Source organism: Oncorhynchus mykiss, chromosome 3 (genome assembly GCF_013265735.2).
Source record: "Oncorhynchus mykiss isolate Arlee chromosome 3, USDA_OmykA_1.1, whole genome shotgun sequence".
In the NCBI taxonomy this organism is placed as follows: Eukaryota; Metazoa; Chordata; class Actinopteri; order Salmoniformes; family Salmonidae; genus Oncorhynchus; species Oncorhynchus mykiss.
Window position 1 is genome coordinate 29,029,816 of NC_048567.1, and position 17,087 is coordinate 29,046,902.

At 43.5% G+C, this 17,087-nt stretch overlaps 2 protein-coding genes and 1 pseudogene across 2 annotated transcripts; 2 read left to right on the plus strand and 1 right to left on the minus strand.

Moving 5' to 3' along the window:
- The window catches only part of LOC110517275, a 39,102-nt pseudogene extending 33,993 nt beyond the window's left edge, over positions 1-5,109 (plus strand).
- Positions 5,110-5,112: 3 nt separating this feature from the next.
- Positions 5,113-9,623, minus strand: dnali1 (dynein, axonemal, light intermediate chain 1). The gene is made up of 6 exons (XM_021595420.2): positions 9,220-9,623; positions 8,843-8,979; positions 8,530-8,699; positions 8,110-8,288; positions 7,418-7,582; positions 5,113-5,275 (listed from the first exon to the last, which is right to left on the minus strand). Exons 1-6 carry the CDS (start codon positions 9,298-9,300, stop codon positions 5,240-5,242), a joined length of 768 nt encoding a protein of 255 aa, XP_021451095.1. The 5' UTR covers positions 9,301-9,623; the 3' UTR covers positions 5,113-5,239.
- Positions 9,624-9,652: 29 nt separating this feature from the next.
- LOC110517283 (smad nuclear-interacting protein 1) lies at positions 9,653-16,031 on the plus strand. Its single transcript, XM_021595417.2, has 4 exons — positions 9,653-9,949; positions 13,629-13,752; positions 13,925-14,553; positions 14,810-16,031. Exons 1-4 carry the CDS (start codon positions 9,783-9,785, stop codon positions 15,060-15,062), a joined length of 1,173 nt encoding a protein of 390 aa, XP_021451092.1. The 5' UTR covers positions 9,653-9,782; the 3' UTR covers positions 15,063-16,031.
- The last annotated feature ends 1,056 nt before the right edge of the window (positions 16,032-17,087 follow it).

A 17,087-nucleotide genomic window follows, 5' to 3' on the forward strand; every position in this document is an offset into this window, starting at 1 on the left:
TACCCCCTTTTCTCCCCAATTTCGTGGTATCCAGTCGTTACTATCTTGTCTCATCGCTACAACTCCTGTACGGGTGTGAATAAAGCCATGCGTCCTCCGAAACACAACCCTACCAAGCCGCACTGCTTCTTAACCCAGCGCGCATCCAACCCGGAAGCCAGCCGCACCAATGTGTCTGAGGAAACACTGTGCACCTGGCGACCTGGTTAGCGTGCACTGCACCCGGCCCACCACAGGAGTCGCTGGTGCACGATGAGACAAGGATATCCCTACCGGCCAACCCCTCCCTAACCCGGAAGACGCTAGGCCAATTGTACGTCGTCCCACGGACCCCCCGGTTGCGACAGAGTCTGGCGCGAACCCAGAGTCTCTGGTGGCACAGCTAGCACTGCGATGCAGTGCCCTAGAACTCTACGCCACCCGGGAGGCCCAGATGGTCAGCTTTAATTTTAGGGTATTTTCATCCATGTTGGGTAATCTCTTTCTTTTCGGGTACAAAAAATATTGGGACGAATTCACTTGTGTATTAAGGTCGTCAAAAGTTGAGTATTTGGTCCCATATTCCCAGCATGCAATGATTTCGTCAAGCTTGTGAAGCCAAACTTATTGGATGCATTTTCTGTTTGTTTTAATGGGTTTCAGGTAATTTTGTGCCCAATAGAAATGAAAGGTAAATAATGTTTCATTTTGGAGTCACTTTCATGGTGAATAGAATGTTTCTAAACACTTATATATATTAATGTTGATGGTACCATGATTACAGATAGTCCTGAATGTATAGTGAATAATGATGGGTGAGAAAGTTAGATGAAGAAATATCACCCCCCCCTCCCAAAAATGCTAGCCTCCCATGTTATTGTAATGGTGAGAGGTTAGCATGTCTTGGGGGTATGATATTTGTGCGTCTTAACTTTCTCATTGATAGTTTTTTTTTTATACTTCCATGTCTAAACCTGTATCATTTCTAACCTAACAATTGTATCATTGTATGCTTCACTGCTGTTTCCCAGGTGCAAGTGGAGAAGATCCGTAACCCGGAGGAGCATATCCCGGCAGTGCTAGAGCGGGCCAAACCAGAGTACATCCAGAAGACGTACCGCATCCCCACCTGGCGCTCCCCAGAGGACTTCCTGGAGAAACTGGCGATGCGCATGGGCAAACTCCTTAAGGTCAGGGCTTGTGTCATATTAATTCAAGCACACTGTAGGGAAAACATTTGAACTGAAAACAAAAAGTGTTTCTTATTGGACACGACCGGATAGTCCCTCCCTGTCGCAGTCAGTTGTCTCATTTGGTACTTAATTAACATAACCCTGGAGTGTATCAATGGGGGCTGAAGTCACAGTACATGGTAATTGTCTGTAGGCTGTTGGTCGCCCCAGATCTGTTTGTGCTTCATAGCCAACTCTTATGGTTGTTGTTTGGCATGCTAATGACCATAGGGATTGGCAAGACGGCACAGATCTGAGACCACCAGGCTACATAGCCTGGGCTGCTTGTCTTCATTTCTGACCATCTTTCATCTGTCTGAATTATCTTTAAAACTCTTTGTGGTTAAGGGAATTTGAATGTCACAATATACTTTAGTCCTGAAAGGTGTGTGTTATATTCAGGATTTATCCTTTGTGTATTTGACAAGCTGTAGGTCAGTGGTAAAAAATGATCTTCCCTAAACATACACTCTGTTTTTGTATGGGCCATTTTTTTGATCCGTCTGAAATTCTACACTTGACCCTAAAGTTTACTAAGCTTATTTGGAACCCATCAATACCAAGTGGCACATAAAGTCTATGTAAGGACACTCCATTTATTCCTACTTTATTTTCTTCTCATGTTTCCCTAATGCATGATCTGTTGCAGGGGGGTGAGCCAGACCTTCCCTGTGTCTCCAAAATGGTGCTGAACGACTGGCAGAGAGGACGCATCCCCTTCTTCGTAAAACCCCCTGGCTGTGAGGGAGAGCATGAGGTGAGGGGTGGACGAACAGCTGGAGTAAAACTCTCTCCCTCGCAGACGAAAATAAAGAGACATTCTCAACAGCAATGTTAGCACATATTCTGGTTATAGTCTGCCACCCTCTGGCTAAATGTAAAATATCATCACAGGCCTTGCCAAGATGGGGCAAGAGTGCAAGCATGGTCACATTGACTTTCTTTGCTCAAGTTGTTTTTTACATTTGCTTTATTTGACAAGTAAAAATATATAAAGCTGCTTCCAGCCAGGGACAACGATGCATACATTAAAATGATTGAGGCTAAAACCCAATGTCTTATTTCTGTTGTGGTCCTCTCAGGTGAGCAACAAGATGGCAGGTGGGCAATATTGTCCACTCGATCTGAAATGTACACATGGTCTGCATGCATCCCGATTCTCTACCTTTCTCCTGAAGTGTGTGCTTGCACTCTCCCCATTGGATTGGTGTAAGCATTGGCTGGAGTGAGTTTCCATCATTTTTAAATCTATGTCGAATGAGTGTGCAAGTGCACACTTCAGGAGAATCGGAACCTAGCCATGATTATGAAAGTTGTACTGACTGGTGTGTTGTTTTCAGGGCAAGGATGTACTCCCAGTGGAGGGGGCACCAGAAGCTACAGAGCGTGTACAGGAAGAAGGTGCAACAGAGGAGCAGAGCGAGGTGGTGGCGGCTGCAGTGTCGGCCGAGCAGGAGGCCCAGCAGCAGCAGAAACATGAGCAGGTGCAGAAGATTCTCTCCAACGTCCGGCAGAACTTCGGCAAGATCAATGTGGCGCCCGAGTTCAACGATGAAGACCTGGCACCCGTGCAGACTGACTACCTCGTTTTCTCGGACGTGGAAGAGGAAAATGGAGATGAAGAGAAGGGGGATGGGGAGACAGCAGCGGGAGATGCTGAGTGTGCCGCCACCACCCCAGCCGGTCAGCCTGCCAAGGTGGAGGAAAAAAAAGTTTGCGTGAGACTATCCGCGAACTGGATGGAAAGATTGCAAAGTACAAGCAGTTCCTAGACCAGGCCAGACTCGAGCGCTTCTCCGCCATCCGGTTTGTCTTCTCCGTTCTCCCCACCACTTATCATTTCAGTCTTGTTCTGAAGATGTGCTTTATTATTTTCTAATAAACCCACATCAACCCCGATTCTTGTCCAAAATACCGGCATAGCTCTGTCCCAAGTGGCACCCTATTCCCTATATAGTGAACTACAAAAGTAGTGCTCCATGTAGGAAATAGGATGCCATTTGGGACGAAGCCATAGAGAGATGAAGGGTGCCTAGGTCCTTTGAGGTGAAACATGCCTCGTTTTTCACTGTCCAGGCACCTGGGGATTGGCAGCTACTCATACCGTTCTGTCTGATAGATGGGGTTTTCCATCACCATTTATGTCATGTTCTGCGGACTCACCAACTGTCTCTCTCGCTGGTGAACTTAAGCTCACGCCCTCACTCAACAACGTCAAATAAGAGTCATCTGCGGCCAATTTGCGAATTCCAACTGGACTAAACTGTCTGGATGTGCAGGGAGTAATGAGATTATATGTGACGACTCTTTCTACTGTTCTTTTTTTGTTCAGGATTCCGAAGGCACTCTCTGACAAAGTGCTCACAGACATGAAAGTGAAGCAGGCGGCGAATAACCCTCAACCTAAAGGTAGCAAATTAATTTCAACTTATTAGTGATTTTGCTTTGTGGGCTTACCTGACATCCCAAATGCAGGGGTTAAAGTTGTCACGGATTTCTGTCATATGGATTCTTTTTCCAATTGAAAAGGACTGGAATTGGTCAAACTTGCAGTTTAATACATGTACAAAATGATCCTCTTTCCCTAAAAGCATAATGGTCATGATTATTATTTATTTTTTTACATGAAAGGGGAGGTTCACTTCCCTCCGCAGACATTTGATCTGAGATCAACTTAAGTTCCAGTCATGGGATTTATTTTCTTCTAACCCGGCAAATGTATTCCATCAAAGAATACAAGGGCCTTCTAGCAAAACATGCACTTTCCTTTACACAAAGTACAGACTTTATACAAGTCTTCATGGATAGCAGCAGATAAAATGTATAATTAGAGTAGGTATTTGGCCAAAGACCACTGTCAAACTGAAACCAAACAAGCAATCAAACCATATAAATAGAATGGGAATGTCCTATTAAGTGTTTTAGGAATTCCATGCCTACGGGTCATCCACTTACTGGCCAACCTTTTGTTCCTCAGCTGTAACACAGGTTGGCAAGAAGAGGAAAACTGATGAGGCAGAGGAGCTCACGCGTCCAAACAGAAATCTAACATCCAAGCAGGTACTGTGTGTTCACTTACCCCTCTGTTTGACATCAAACAGGCCTATCTATCTAGACTGGATGCCTCCGATGGATGGCCGCTCCCCTACCGCTATTGTTAATGGAATGAAGAAAGGCACTGTTCTTCCTCAGGCTTAAATCTCCCTCATTTGTCTTTCCCCCCCTTGCAGAGGAGAGCAGCGGATTGTGCTCAGAAGGTGAAGAAAGTTGGAATGCGCTATTACGAAACGCACAACGTCAAGAATAAGAACAAGAACAGAAAGATGCCTACGGTGCCCAGCGAGGGCAAGAAAGCCAAGAGATTGAAGCGCTAGTCTGGGGTCCAAGAGACCAAACTGGGACATTTCTAATAAATATTTATTTTAATGACCCTGTCATTGTAATGAATTGTTTTAAGGTATCTTGGTACCTACCCTTGGTATCTTGATGTAAAGTGATTTGGGGAAGGGGCATTGAGTGAATTAGGTTTTGATTAACCTCTTAATCAAGTGAACGGCTTGATGCATTAACCTGATCCTGAGTGACCTTCAGCGAAGTGACTGATCATTTTCGTCAAACTATTACTTAAACTCATATGGAGCTTCACTGAGAAGTGAAAGGATGGGTCTGTCATCCCCCCCAAAAAGTACACTTGTACTGCATAGCCTGGGTGCCAGTCTGTTTTCATTATTTTGCTGACTGTCAAATTTGGCATGACAATTCCATAAGGAGTTGGCTAGAGAGCAGAAACACTGGCACCCAGGTTATGTACTGCACTTTTGGAAGAAAAAAACATCAAGTGACAATTTTTATCCAAATATACATGTCATACCATAAAATAAAGAATATGAACAAATTATTTCATTTTTTTATTTTATTCTGCTATAGTAATGCAATGCTTTATGGTTATGAAGTAGACTTCTATTACATAATGCTGTGTTGGACCATCTGAAATCTGCTGGATATAGATCAGTTGTGGAGTGGAGGAGTCACTTTTTTGGGGCAATGATCCCCTCCAGCTGGGCCTGTAAAGGATAAGAAATTTAAATGTTAAAAATATCTGTCAAATATACATATACCAATTTGAAGGGATGTCCACATACTTTTGTATTTGGCTATTTCAGCCACACCCATTGCTGGCAGGTGTATACATTTGAGTACACAGCCATGTAATCTCCATACACAAACATTGGCAGTAGAACGTCCTTACTGAAGAGCTCAGTGACTTTCAACGTGGCACCGTCATAGGATACTATCTTTCCAAGAAGTCAATTTGTCTAATTTCTGCCCTGCTAGAGTTGCCAAGGTCAACTGTAAGTGCTGTTATTGTGAAGTGGAAATGTCCAGGAGCAACAACGGTTCAGCCACGAAGTGGTAGGACACAAGCTCACAGAATGGGACCGCCGGTTGCTGACGCGTGTAGTTTGGAACTCCCTACAGAGTTCCAAACTGCCTCTGGAAGCAAAGTCGGGAGCTTCATGAAATGGGTTTTCCATGGCCGAGCAGCATCGGCTGGAGTGGTGTAAAGCTCTCCGCCATTGGACTCAAGCAGTGGAAATGCGTTCTCTGGAGTGATGAATCACACTTCAGACAAACCTGGGTTTGGTGAATGCCAAACAAATCTCAATGTCCATGAGTGGCCCAGCCGATCGAACATCTCTGGAGTCCTGAAAATAGTTATGCAGCAACGCTCCCCATCCAACCTGACAGCACTTGAGAGAAGAATGGGAGAGACTCCCCAAATACAGATGTGCCTAGCTTGTAGCGTCATACACAAGAAGACGTGAGGCTGTAATCGCTGCCAAAGGTGCTTCAACAATGTACTGCGTAAAGGGTCTGAAAACTTAAGTAAATATATTTTAAAATATTTATATATATTTTAAAAATATTTATATATATATATATATATATATATATATATATAAATTAGCAAACATTTCTAAAAACCTGTTTTTTTGCTTTGTCATCATGGGGTATTGTGTGTAGATTGAGGAGAAAAAAAAGATTTTAGAATGAAGCTGTAACCTAACAAAATGTGGAAAACGTCAAGGGTTCTGAAGACACTGAACAAAAGTATAAATGCAATATTCAACTATTTCAAATATTTACTGAGTTATAGTTCATATAAGGAAATCAGTCAATTTAAATCAATTCATTAGGCCCTAATCTATGGATTTCACATGACTGGGATAACAGATCTGTTGGTCACAGATATAGTTTTTTTTAAAGGTAAGGGCGTGGATCAGAACCAGTCAGTATCTGGTGTGGCCACCATTGGCCTTATGCAGCACGACATCTCCTTTGCGTAGAGTTGACAAGGCTGATTGTGGCCTGTGAAATGATGTCCCACTCTTCAATGCCTGTGGTACAGTTTAAAACTGGGATTCATCTGTGAAGCGCACCCTTCTCCAGTGTGCCAGGGGCCATCAAAGGTGAGCATTTGCCCACTGAAGTCCGTTACGACGCCGAACTGCAGTCAGGTCAAGACTCTGGTGAGGACAACGAGCACGCAGATAAGCTGACTGGGCAGAAATTCTAAAGTTGTGCAAACCCAGTTTCATCAGCTGTCCGGTTTGCTGGATTCAGAAGATCCCGCAGGTGAAGAAGCTGGATGTGGAGGTCCTGGGCTGGCGTGGTTACACGTGGTCTGCGGTTGAGGCCGGTTAGACGTACTGCCAAATTCTCTAAATTGTTGGAGGTGGCTTATGGTAGAGCAATATACATTAAATTCTCTGGCAACAGCTCTGGTGGACATTCTTGCAGTCAGCATGCAAATTGCATGCTCCCTCAAAAATGTTGAGGGAGCGTGTGGTCTATTGTCCCAAGCACAAGGTGCACCTGTGCATTGATCATGCTGTTTAATCAGCTTCTTGATATGCCACACCTGTCAGGTGCATGGATTATCTTGGCAAATGAGAAATGGTCACTAACAGGGATGTAAACAAATTTGTGTACATTTGAGAGAAATAAGCTTTTTGTGCATGTGGAAAGTTTCTGGGATAATTTCAGCTGGTACCAACACATTTGATAATGCATGTATATTTTTGTGAATATATTTCAACTGACATCAATTGATCGATTTCATTTCAAAGACTTTCCTTATTTGGTGTGACAATGCCCATAGGAGTTGGCAAGACCGCACAATGATGATGACTGAGCGCCTTTACCTTGAGCTGCTGGTTGGTTCTCTTCAGGAACTGAATCTCCTCTGTGTGTTTCTTCTCCTCTACCTGCCGTCTCTCAGTCTCCCTCTTCTCAATGGCCTCACACTTGGCCTTCTGCTCATTAACCTGTCTCTCCAGGTCCCGCTTCTCGTTCTCCAAATCGGAGATCTACACAAGTAGATGCAAATCAAATTCACTTTGGGGTAATAAAGGTTTTTAATCATTCAATGGTGCAGCAGTCCATTCACTTGGATTGTTTCTCCTCATTCACTATCTTTAGCTTTATCTGTGGTAAAAAAAAAGTGGTAAAAGCGGAGCGTTCTCTGACGTCATGGGCTGGGTTTAGACAGGCAGCCTAATACTGATATTTATTTTCAATAATTTGATCTTTAAAACCAATCAGATCAACTCTGAACAAGATCTGTGAAAAGATTATATGTGATTGATCAAAAGACGCAATTAGTGGGAAAAAGATCAGAATTGGGCTGCCTGTGTAAATGCAGCCATGAGGGCTAGGAAGATGGCTCCCTCTGCTGGTCTACACTAGCTTGGTTGCTTGAAAAGTTTTCCAGTGACACTGCAGACAGGTCAAGCATTCTAAATGTAAAGGTCAATCTACAATGATGCAAAGGTTGGAAAATGCTAATTTATTTTTAGAAAAGTGTAAAATGTTTGTGTGTGACCCATTTCCTTACCCTCTTCTCCATGTCAGACTTGCCCTGCTCAGCCTGCAGGGCTTTTCTCATGCCAAAGGCCACACTGCTCTCGTACAGTGTCTGGTAAGCAGCAATGGTCATACGGATTTCGTCTCGCACACGCAACAACAGCAGTCCTCTCTCAGCACAGTTGATGGTTACCTGTCTGATCAACTCATCTACAGGCAATCAATGGCTTAGAGTTTTAAACACAAACTCACAGTGCAACATTCTTTAGGACCAGTTTCCCAGACACAGAATAAACCCAGTGAAATTGCTTTTTAGTTCAGAACCAGCTTGAGTCTAGCCTAATCTTGGTCCTCTTGGAAACTGGTCCAGCTTTTAGGATTTGTATCCAACACACTTTTCTACTATTACTACCATCCATGCATCTCATTTCGCTTTCCCCTCTCTCCTTACCGAAGCACTGGGAGTAGAGCTCCCTGCGGACTGGGCAGATGCCCGTCTCCCTGGCCTGTCTCTGCTGCAGCTTCAGATCCAGCTGCTCCTGTAGGTGCACCACGTCCATGCGGGTACACGGCGTGCTGGACACCTGCTGCACCCACAGCTGGTTGGTCTCCATCCATTCCCTGTAACAGTGGTAGAGCTGAGATTAACACAGGGTTGCCAAATTTCAGGTTTTGCGAAGCCGGGAATATTGGTTAATTTCCCTAAGAGTAAAAAATAGGGAGAAGGGTGTTATCAGTAAAGATGTGTCCGTGTCATGTAATACCTGGGTGGTAGGATGGCATTGAGGATCTCCTCGGTTTGCTGTTTGTTGGTATCGGCTGAGGGGGTCTTGGGTTTGGGTGGAGGTGGCACAGGGCCAGTCATGGCAGGCTGTTGTGGAGCCACTTTCAGGGGTCGGGCCTGAATTTGCAGTACACATAATTTAGATTAGAAGAACATCAATCTTCAGCCAATTTGTTGAAAAAATAAATAATTGATTGACATCTCTCACAGCTCACTAGGAACATTGGCATGCCATTGATTTCAAAATAATGACAGTGGACATAATGTATGTTAGATACCACTGTATGGATACATTTAGCTACTTTAACTAAAGTTAGCAGACAGCATTAAAAACGTGTTTTGTTAACGTTATCCTACCTTTGGAGACTTCTTTTCTGTGTTTCTGCTCACCAAGACTGGGTTGTCATATTTCAGCAGAGAATCAGCCGGAGGAATCATTGTGATACTTTGATTACACTACACATAAAGTGTTTTGTTGTAGCAGGTAACGTCTCAAGGAATGTGTGTTGTTGAAATGTGAATTGAAGACGTTTAATTGTTTATTTTTACCATGGCAACTTAATTCCATGCGCTACTCACTAACCTATCCGAGCTGCTCGAAGGCATGATTCGGAGTTGTTTCAAACTTGACGCTATGAAATGGGGAAGGAAAATTAAGTACATACATTTCAGTATAACATTGTGTAGGTGTATGACCTTATTGAAAAGATGATAGAATATGTCTGCAATATTACAACGGAACTAAAGTGAACTAGTCCATAGTCACGGTGAAAAATATTTAAAGCGTTCTGCCGGAAGCGGAAAAGCGTTTCCTTGCGCACAATAGAGAACTTTCTCAGCGTTTGTTGTTCACTTTTTATACATATGTATTCGCGATGAACTTTATTTAGTCGATTTACAACTATTGGTTAAGTTTCATAATGGATAAAGAGAGACGGCATAAAAGAGTGGAATCCCCGGTGCGGGACTCAAAACCGAAAATCAAACAAGAGAAACTCAGCCCTGCTAGGCCCCAGAGATCACGCCGCTCGAGTTCGGGGTCCAACGGCAGCCCAAGCCCACCGCCGCAGAGGAGACGAACGAGCAGGTAGCCTGATTTCATGGGTGTATAGTATTGTAGTTAGCGAACACAAATTACACCGTAGGGTTGCAAGGCTATGATGTTACACAATTTCAATGATAGCAACTAGCTAGCCACTAAGTTAACGATTGAGCAAGCTAACGATTTAGTTAGCTTACTAGTAGGCGTTATTGTTATGCTTTAGTCGTGTAACGTTAACCCTCAAGTAGCCCTTGGTCACGACTCTTGTTCCATTACATTACACAAGTCATTGAACAACGGCGTCTTCTGTACGGGGAGTTTTGTTATGAGCACCGACGCTCAATCTGAACATTAACACGCGTCGCTGGCGGTACGGCTTTGGAAGCATATTTTTCATATAAATAATAATTTTCAAAAAACAAAGGGCTAAATTGATACACGCAGTGTTCCCACACTGACATGTCTCCACGTTAAAGCCCTTGTTTCCGAAGACGAGGCGACCGACCACCTGTGCTAATTGGCTATCTAGCTAGCATGCTCCAGCCCAACACCTGTGTAAGCATAGTTGTCTTGAAAGACTTATGGAAGTGATGATTTATTGACTTTTCTGAACGTTAACACGGTGTCATGATTGTATCTAGTTCTTATGAGGTGGTAGTGGGCAAAGTAAATGACTGAATGCCGCCAGTTTCCCCTCAATTAGCTAGCTCATTTAATGTTAGTTGACTGGAAACAGTGATAGCTAGCTAGAATTCAAATAAAATTGTCACACACTGGAGGCTTTACCGTGAAATGCTTGCTTACGAGCCCTTCCCAATTATGCAGAGTTTAAAAATAAAATAGTAACGAGGAATAAAATACACAAGAATGGCACTACCGTAACCTGTACCTCTGCACATTGACTCGGTACCAGTACCCCCTGTATAAAGCCTCGTTTGATTTTGTTAATACATTTTTTTTTTATATATTTAGTTTATTTAGGAAATATTTTCTTAACTGCATTGTTGGTTAAGGGCTTGTAATTAAGCATTTCACGGTAAGGTCTATTATTCGGCACATGTGACATAACATTGTATTTGATTTGACAGTATATACAGCAAGTACCAGGTCAATGTGCATAAGTACGAGTTATTTGAGGTAGATATGCACATGAAGACGGTGAAGTCGCTAGGCATCAGGATAGATGATGAGTAAAATAAAGAGGAGCAGCAGCAAATGATGAGTGTAAAAGTGTGTGCGTGTGTAGTTTGTATTGTCTGTGTGGAAGTGTCAGTGTCGTGTATGTAGTCTAGTGAGTGTGTGTAGGGTCAATGCAGATAGTTCTGGTACCATTAACTGGCTATTGAGGAAGAGACGCTGCTGTGCCCTCTTCACGACTGCAGGTGTGCATGTGGACTATGTAAAGTCCTTAGTGATGTGGATGCTAAGGAACCACAGGGGGCATGCTCTCCCCTCTTTCTCTTATAGTCCACAATCAGCTCCTTGGTCTTACTGAAGTTGAGGTTGTTTTCCTGGCACCACACTCTAAGGCTCTGTCGACCTCCCTGTAGGCTTACTCATCGGCGTCGGTGATCAGGCCTACCAGTGTCGTGTTGTCAGCAAACTTGGTGTTGCAGTCGTGCAGCTGCGTGGGTGAACAGGGAGTACAGGAGGGGACTAAGCGAACACCCCTGAGTGGCACCTGTGTTGATGGTCAGCGTGGCAGTTGTTGTTGCCTACCCAGGATCCATTTGCAGAGTTGGGGGGTTCAGTCACTGGGTCCCCTAGCTTGGTGATGATCTATGGTGTTGAACGCTGAGATGTAGTCTGAAAAGCATTCTTGCACAGAAAAGCATTCTTGCACACTCCAGGTGGGAGAGGGCATTGTGAAGTGCAATTGAAATTGCATGATCTGTTGGGGCGGTATGCGAATTGGATATCAGTCATCTGGAAAAATGGGCTTTCAAGCAAGGCACAGTGTTCTATTCCTTGAAGTGAGCATGAAAGGCATTTAGCTTGTTTAGGAGTTCTGCATCGCTGGGCAACTCTGGGTTTCCCTTTAATCCCTTATCATCTGCTGGCCCTTTCACATATCACAAGTGTCTGTACTAGCAAAACAGTCTTGTAGCCTCGCGTTTGCTTCCGACCACCTCCATATTGAGCACATCACTGGTACGTCCTGTTTTGAGCTTTGGTTTGTTAGCAGGAAGCAGGAGAAGGGAGTCATGGTCGGATTTGCCCAACGGAGGACGAGGGAGGGCCTTGTATGTGTTTAGTCTGATTAATCAGGCAGTAATACACCGATAAATGGGACGCAGCCTGAAACTCATGCCTCCAGAATGTTGGATAAAATTACATTTAAACATTACTGGTTGTCTGAGTGGTTTGTCCTTCATCTTCTCCAAATTTGAGAAAATATCCACAGGAAAGTATTGTTTACCCAACTTTTTAGAGAGCCGGTATGGTTTGTTTTAAGGAATTTTTTTTTAAGGAACATTTACATGATTTTGCAGTCATTAGTATTACAGCCGGCTTAATCAGACTAGCTATAAATGGTAAATTTGCCGGTGACACACCAGCCCAGTGCCAACTGAAAGCCACGGGCCCAAATGGAAGAAATTATACACTGTCCCGGGCCAAGATCCCACAGGAAAAATATAATGTGCGCATAATTTAAATATCAGTTGATTGTATACATATTTTGCAGGCTGAGCAAGTAGCCTATAATAACTTACCCTCCACACACTAAGAATTTCATCGTAACTTGACATTATAATATTTACATTGATTGTTTATAAAACCTTAACGTAATATCAAAGGGTGTTATTCATGATTTTTAACAGTCAGCAGTACTCTATAAAGACCCTATAAAATCAGTTATCTTTTGCTAAAGTCCATTTTCCCAGTTTCTGGGGTTTCCTGTTTTTGTCTGGGTTTCACCCTCAAAATTACACTTTTTATATATAGAAAACGATACAAATGTGATGTTCTAAGTCCCAAACTGATTAAACCACATCAGGAGACCACGTTTGAGGTCAGGAAAAAATTTGATGTTGGAGGAGGGTATTGCCATTCAATTCAATTGCGCACCTAGCAAGAGACAGTTTGGCTAATGGTGTTTCTATACTGTACCATGTAGCCTAATCGTGATGCCAGAGTTTACAAAACAAATTGGGAAGGTTTTTTAGGAAAGCATTTAGAAATGTTCATTCAAACAGAGCCTGATGACTGAATTGCGCATCAAAGATTTAACCATGACTTCGGACCAGACTTTTTAAATACCCGGTTTGCATACCCATTGTTGCCTTAGCTTTTACTGGTAGTTAGCATAAGTTGAAACATCTTATGTGAGCTGCTCTACGCAACAACCAGTTGAGGGATGCATCCTCTTGCTGCCCGACAGATTATATTTTTCTCAACGGCTATGTGTGCGGTGCGTGTTATAAATAATGTGCATAAAGAAGTAACAGCTTTGGGAATTTCTGTTTTTCATCAAATCTATATCCCAGATTAATAATACAATTTTCACAATATTTACTTTTCTCTGGCTCAAGCAGGCCACTGACACGGATTATTGACTCCCTAGGCCAGCGGCCATCCTGTATGTCGAACCCCGTATTCCGAATTATTTGTCAGATGTCGCTCAGAGAAGAATACAATAGGAGCTGTCCGTTGTAGCTAGCTAGCCTTGGTGTTAAATTAACTATTGGTTTTAAAGCCTTTCCTTGTTGATTTGATTGACTAGATCGCCACCCAGGGCAAAAGGTCATTCGCCAGGTAGAAGGGCGTTGGGAAGACGAGACAGATCGCCCAAAAACACCGGCAGGAGCCGAAGCCCTCCCCGCGGTGCCGATGTGAAAATAAAGCGGGTGATTCTGTCACTACTTATGAGTAAATGTAACAATTGGGGAAATGCATTAATGTAAAACTTTCAATGCAGCAAATATGTTCTTTAAATAAAAACACTTTACCAACTAATTTTGTCCCGGTGCTTGACTCGGGAATTAGGCTAATATTCCTGTCTCACTGTCTCCCCAACAGGAGCAGGGTGACCACCGCGGTGCTGACCGGGGTGCCGATGACCATAGAAGGCGCGACCGCAACGACAAGCCAGAGCCCTCGGAGCCACCAGTGCGGCGAAGTAGGTGGGAGCAGGCTGACGGACCCAGAGAGTCTGACAGACCCAGGGAGAGAAAACGAGGAGAGAGAGAGCGGGGTGGAGGTGGGGACAGGCCCAGAGAGCGAGAATCCCGCTCCTTCCAGGGGCAGCAGGCAGAGAGACAGCAGCACGACAATCAACGACGGGACAACCGGCACCGGTTTGAGGAAAACGATGACAGGGGACAAGCTTTCGGACAAGGTACCCAAGAGGGTGGCGAGGGCAAAGACAGCCCCCCAGTCGATAAAGAGAAGCCCAACTTTGAACTGTCCGGTGCGCTCACAGAAGATACCAACACGTTCAGGGGGGAAGTGATCAAGTACAACGAGCCCCCCGAGGCTCGCATCCCCAAGCGCAGGTGGCGACTGTACCCCTTCAAGAACGATGAGCAGCTCCCGGTCATGTACGTCCACAGGCAGAGTGCATACCTGATGGGGCGGCAGAGGAAGATTGCTGATATTCCCATTGACCACCCATCCTGCTCCAAACAGCACGCTGTGTTCCAGTATAGGTGAGATCTGACAATCACTTGTTTGTTCAAATCAGGCCCTCGGGATGACATTAGTCTGCTAATCCTTCGAAAATTGTCTCTGTTTTGAAATTATGCCATTTTCCCACTTACATCATTTCCCTACATTTTGTTGAGGTCTGACACTTATGACATCTGGTTAATGTAGTTCTGTTGAGTTTATGTGATTTCAATCTCTATGTCGGGACACTTTCAACCTCTGGGTAATGTAGTTCTTTCTGCTTCTGCTGATTTCCAGGCTGGTGGAGTTCACGCGTTCGGATGGAACTGGCGGGCGGCGGGTGAAGCCCTACATCATTGACCTAGGTTCGGGCAATGGCACCTACCTGAACAACCAGCGCATCGAGGCGCAGCGGTACTACGAGCTCAAGGAGAAGGACGTGCTCAAGTTTGGCTTCAGTAGCCGAGAGTACGTCCTGCTGCATGAGTTCTCCGACACAGCCGAGGTGGACGCCAGGGCGGAGGAAGATGACGAGGGCCTGGATGCGTGAATGCAAGACCTCTGAGCCTTTTCGAAATAGTTGCGACATGCGCACTTCCGTCCTGCTTTCCTTTTTGAAGTAATTACAGAGCTTAATTGGTTGGATTGTTGAAAATAGTAGGATTTTGCTTAGTAAATATGTGCTTACCTCAGGGAAACAAGGAAGGAAATGTGCGTTCTTTCAACTATTCTGACAGGGCCACGGATTATCCAGTCAAGTGTATTGTTGGAAAATAATGTTCACTGATGCCTACCACCAGTAGGCCATCTCCTTAACACGGATGGAACAATGAACTGCACAGATGGCGTGTTGGGTTAAGCAACTTTCAGGGTTAACGGAACAAATAAAAAGAGGGGTAGGAGAATTCTGTGGTCTCTTTGGTGGTCATAAAAACCTGCTTTAACCTGCAGTAACAGGTCTCAGTACTCTATTCTCAGGACATTAGCTTAAGATCAGTAGTGTGGTTGATCCCCCCCCCCCCCCCCATATCTGACTGCTTACGTTCAACACAAGTGCTCAATGCCAGAAATAAGTTACTTTACAAAAAATTATTTTGTTATTATATTTTTGGAATAGAACATTGAATACAAATTAGTATATTGCTGAAGGCTAGCCTATGTCCAGACCTTAACTGTAAATACACTGGATGTATTGAATGTGAATGCTGGATTCATCTTATTGTGTACTGTATTTGGGTTTGAGCGTTGCAGAAGTGAGTGAAGAAAGCATACGCGTGTATGTATCTGCTTTAAATGTGTGCTGCTTGTGACGTAGGAAAAAATGTGTGTCGCAGTGTATTCTCGTTTACCCATTCTTTACTACCGACTTGACTGTAGGCTATGGAGGTTTCTGGAGAAAGATCGTACAGCATGACTATTCCCACTACAAAGACAATTTTGTTTTTTACTTTTTTGAACCCCATTGTAGTTTAATTTTTAGATGTTTTGTATTGTACATAAAGGTTGTGAAAGACTCTTAGTTTTGTTGATATTTGTTCGCCGTAACTTTGATGGTTGTATGTTCAAGTAAACCATCATAACCACACAGTAAGCCACATCAAGTTATAAACCAGAGGTAAATTTTGCAAGCTCTACAGACTAATGTACCCAAAGTTCTGATAACCACGGTTATTTCAGGTTTATTAGCCTCGCCTGCAGTCCTATGCCGCTCTGCTTTGTGTAACGTTTTCTAAGTTCTGTCATATCATCAGTAATAGTATCACGTAGACCCCTCAACCTTAACTCTGGACCTCAAAGCCAGTTACACAGCATTTTTTTCCCAGGTACTGATTTAGACCTGGGACACCAAATGTGTGCAATTTAATTATCAGGTAGAACAGAAAACCAGCGGGCTCTGGACTCGTAGGTTAAGAGTTGAATATCCCTGGCGGTGGGCCACAGAGGTACCGCCAGATGAAAAATTACATAAATATTGCTAACCACAACATATTGAACATATTTTGGACAAAGACTGGTATCTATCGAATAAGTTTAGAGGGTGTAATGCAATACAATGTAATATTTCTTTTTTAACTAGATAACATTTTTGCATTGTAATTTCATGAAAGTCCTTAATAAATATACATATATATATATAGTGATACATTTTCCAAAAAATGTTATTGGGGGCCCACACAACTTCATTCTAATGGTGCAGCCTTATTGGTCAACAAAAGACGAACTGTCTCTTGTCAAATTGACTGGGGCCAGCAAATGTCAAACAAGTAGAAATCGCACTGCCCCAGTCAATTTGACGAGATTTGCTGGCTTCAATCAATTGGTCGTCACTCGTTTCTATAACCACAAAGTCATAATCCCACCCTTTTCTACAATTTCTCTTAACATTTTAATTTAACCTTATCAACCGCAATGCTAACCTTAAATTAAAACCCTAACCTATTTTTTTTTTTTGTAGCCAATTTTGACTTTGTGGCTGTGGAATCTTACTTTGGGGATATAGAAGGGATTGATTGTTTAGCAACAAAACCAACAAGTGCGCAACTATGGGGCAAAACACGGGGTTGGCATAGATTTT

Coding starts and splice junctions, on each gene's coding strand:
- dnali1 (XM_021595420.2), bottom strand. CDS start 9,300: ATGATTCCTCCGGCTGATTCTCTGCTGAAATATGACAACCCAGTCTTG. Junction 8,980..9,219: donor CAGAAAAGAAGTCTCCAAAG/GTAGGATAACGT, acceptor CTGCAAATTCAG/GCCCGACCCCTGAAAGTGGC. Junction 8,700..8,842: donor AATGCCATCCTACCACCCAG/GTATTACATGAC, acceptor CCACTGTTACAG/GGAATGGATGGAGACCAACC.
- LOC110517283 (XM_021595417.2), top strand. CDS start 9,783: ATGGATAAAGAGAGACGGCATAAAAGAGTGGAATCCCCGGTGCGGGAC. Junction 13,753..13,924: donor CCGATGTGAAAATAAAGCGG/GTGATTCTGTCA, acceptor TCTCCCCAACAG/GAGCAGGGTGACCACCGCGG. Junction 14,554..14,809: donor CACGCTGTGTTCCAGTATAG/GTGAGATCTGAC, acceptor GCTGATTTCCAG/GCTGGTGGAGTTCACGCGTT.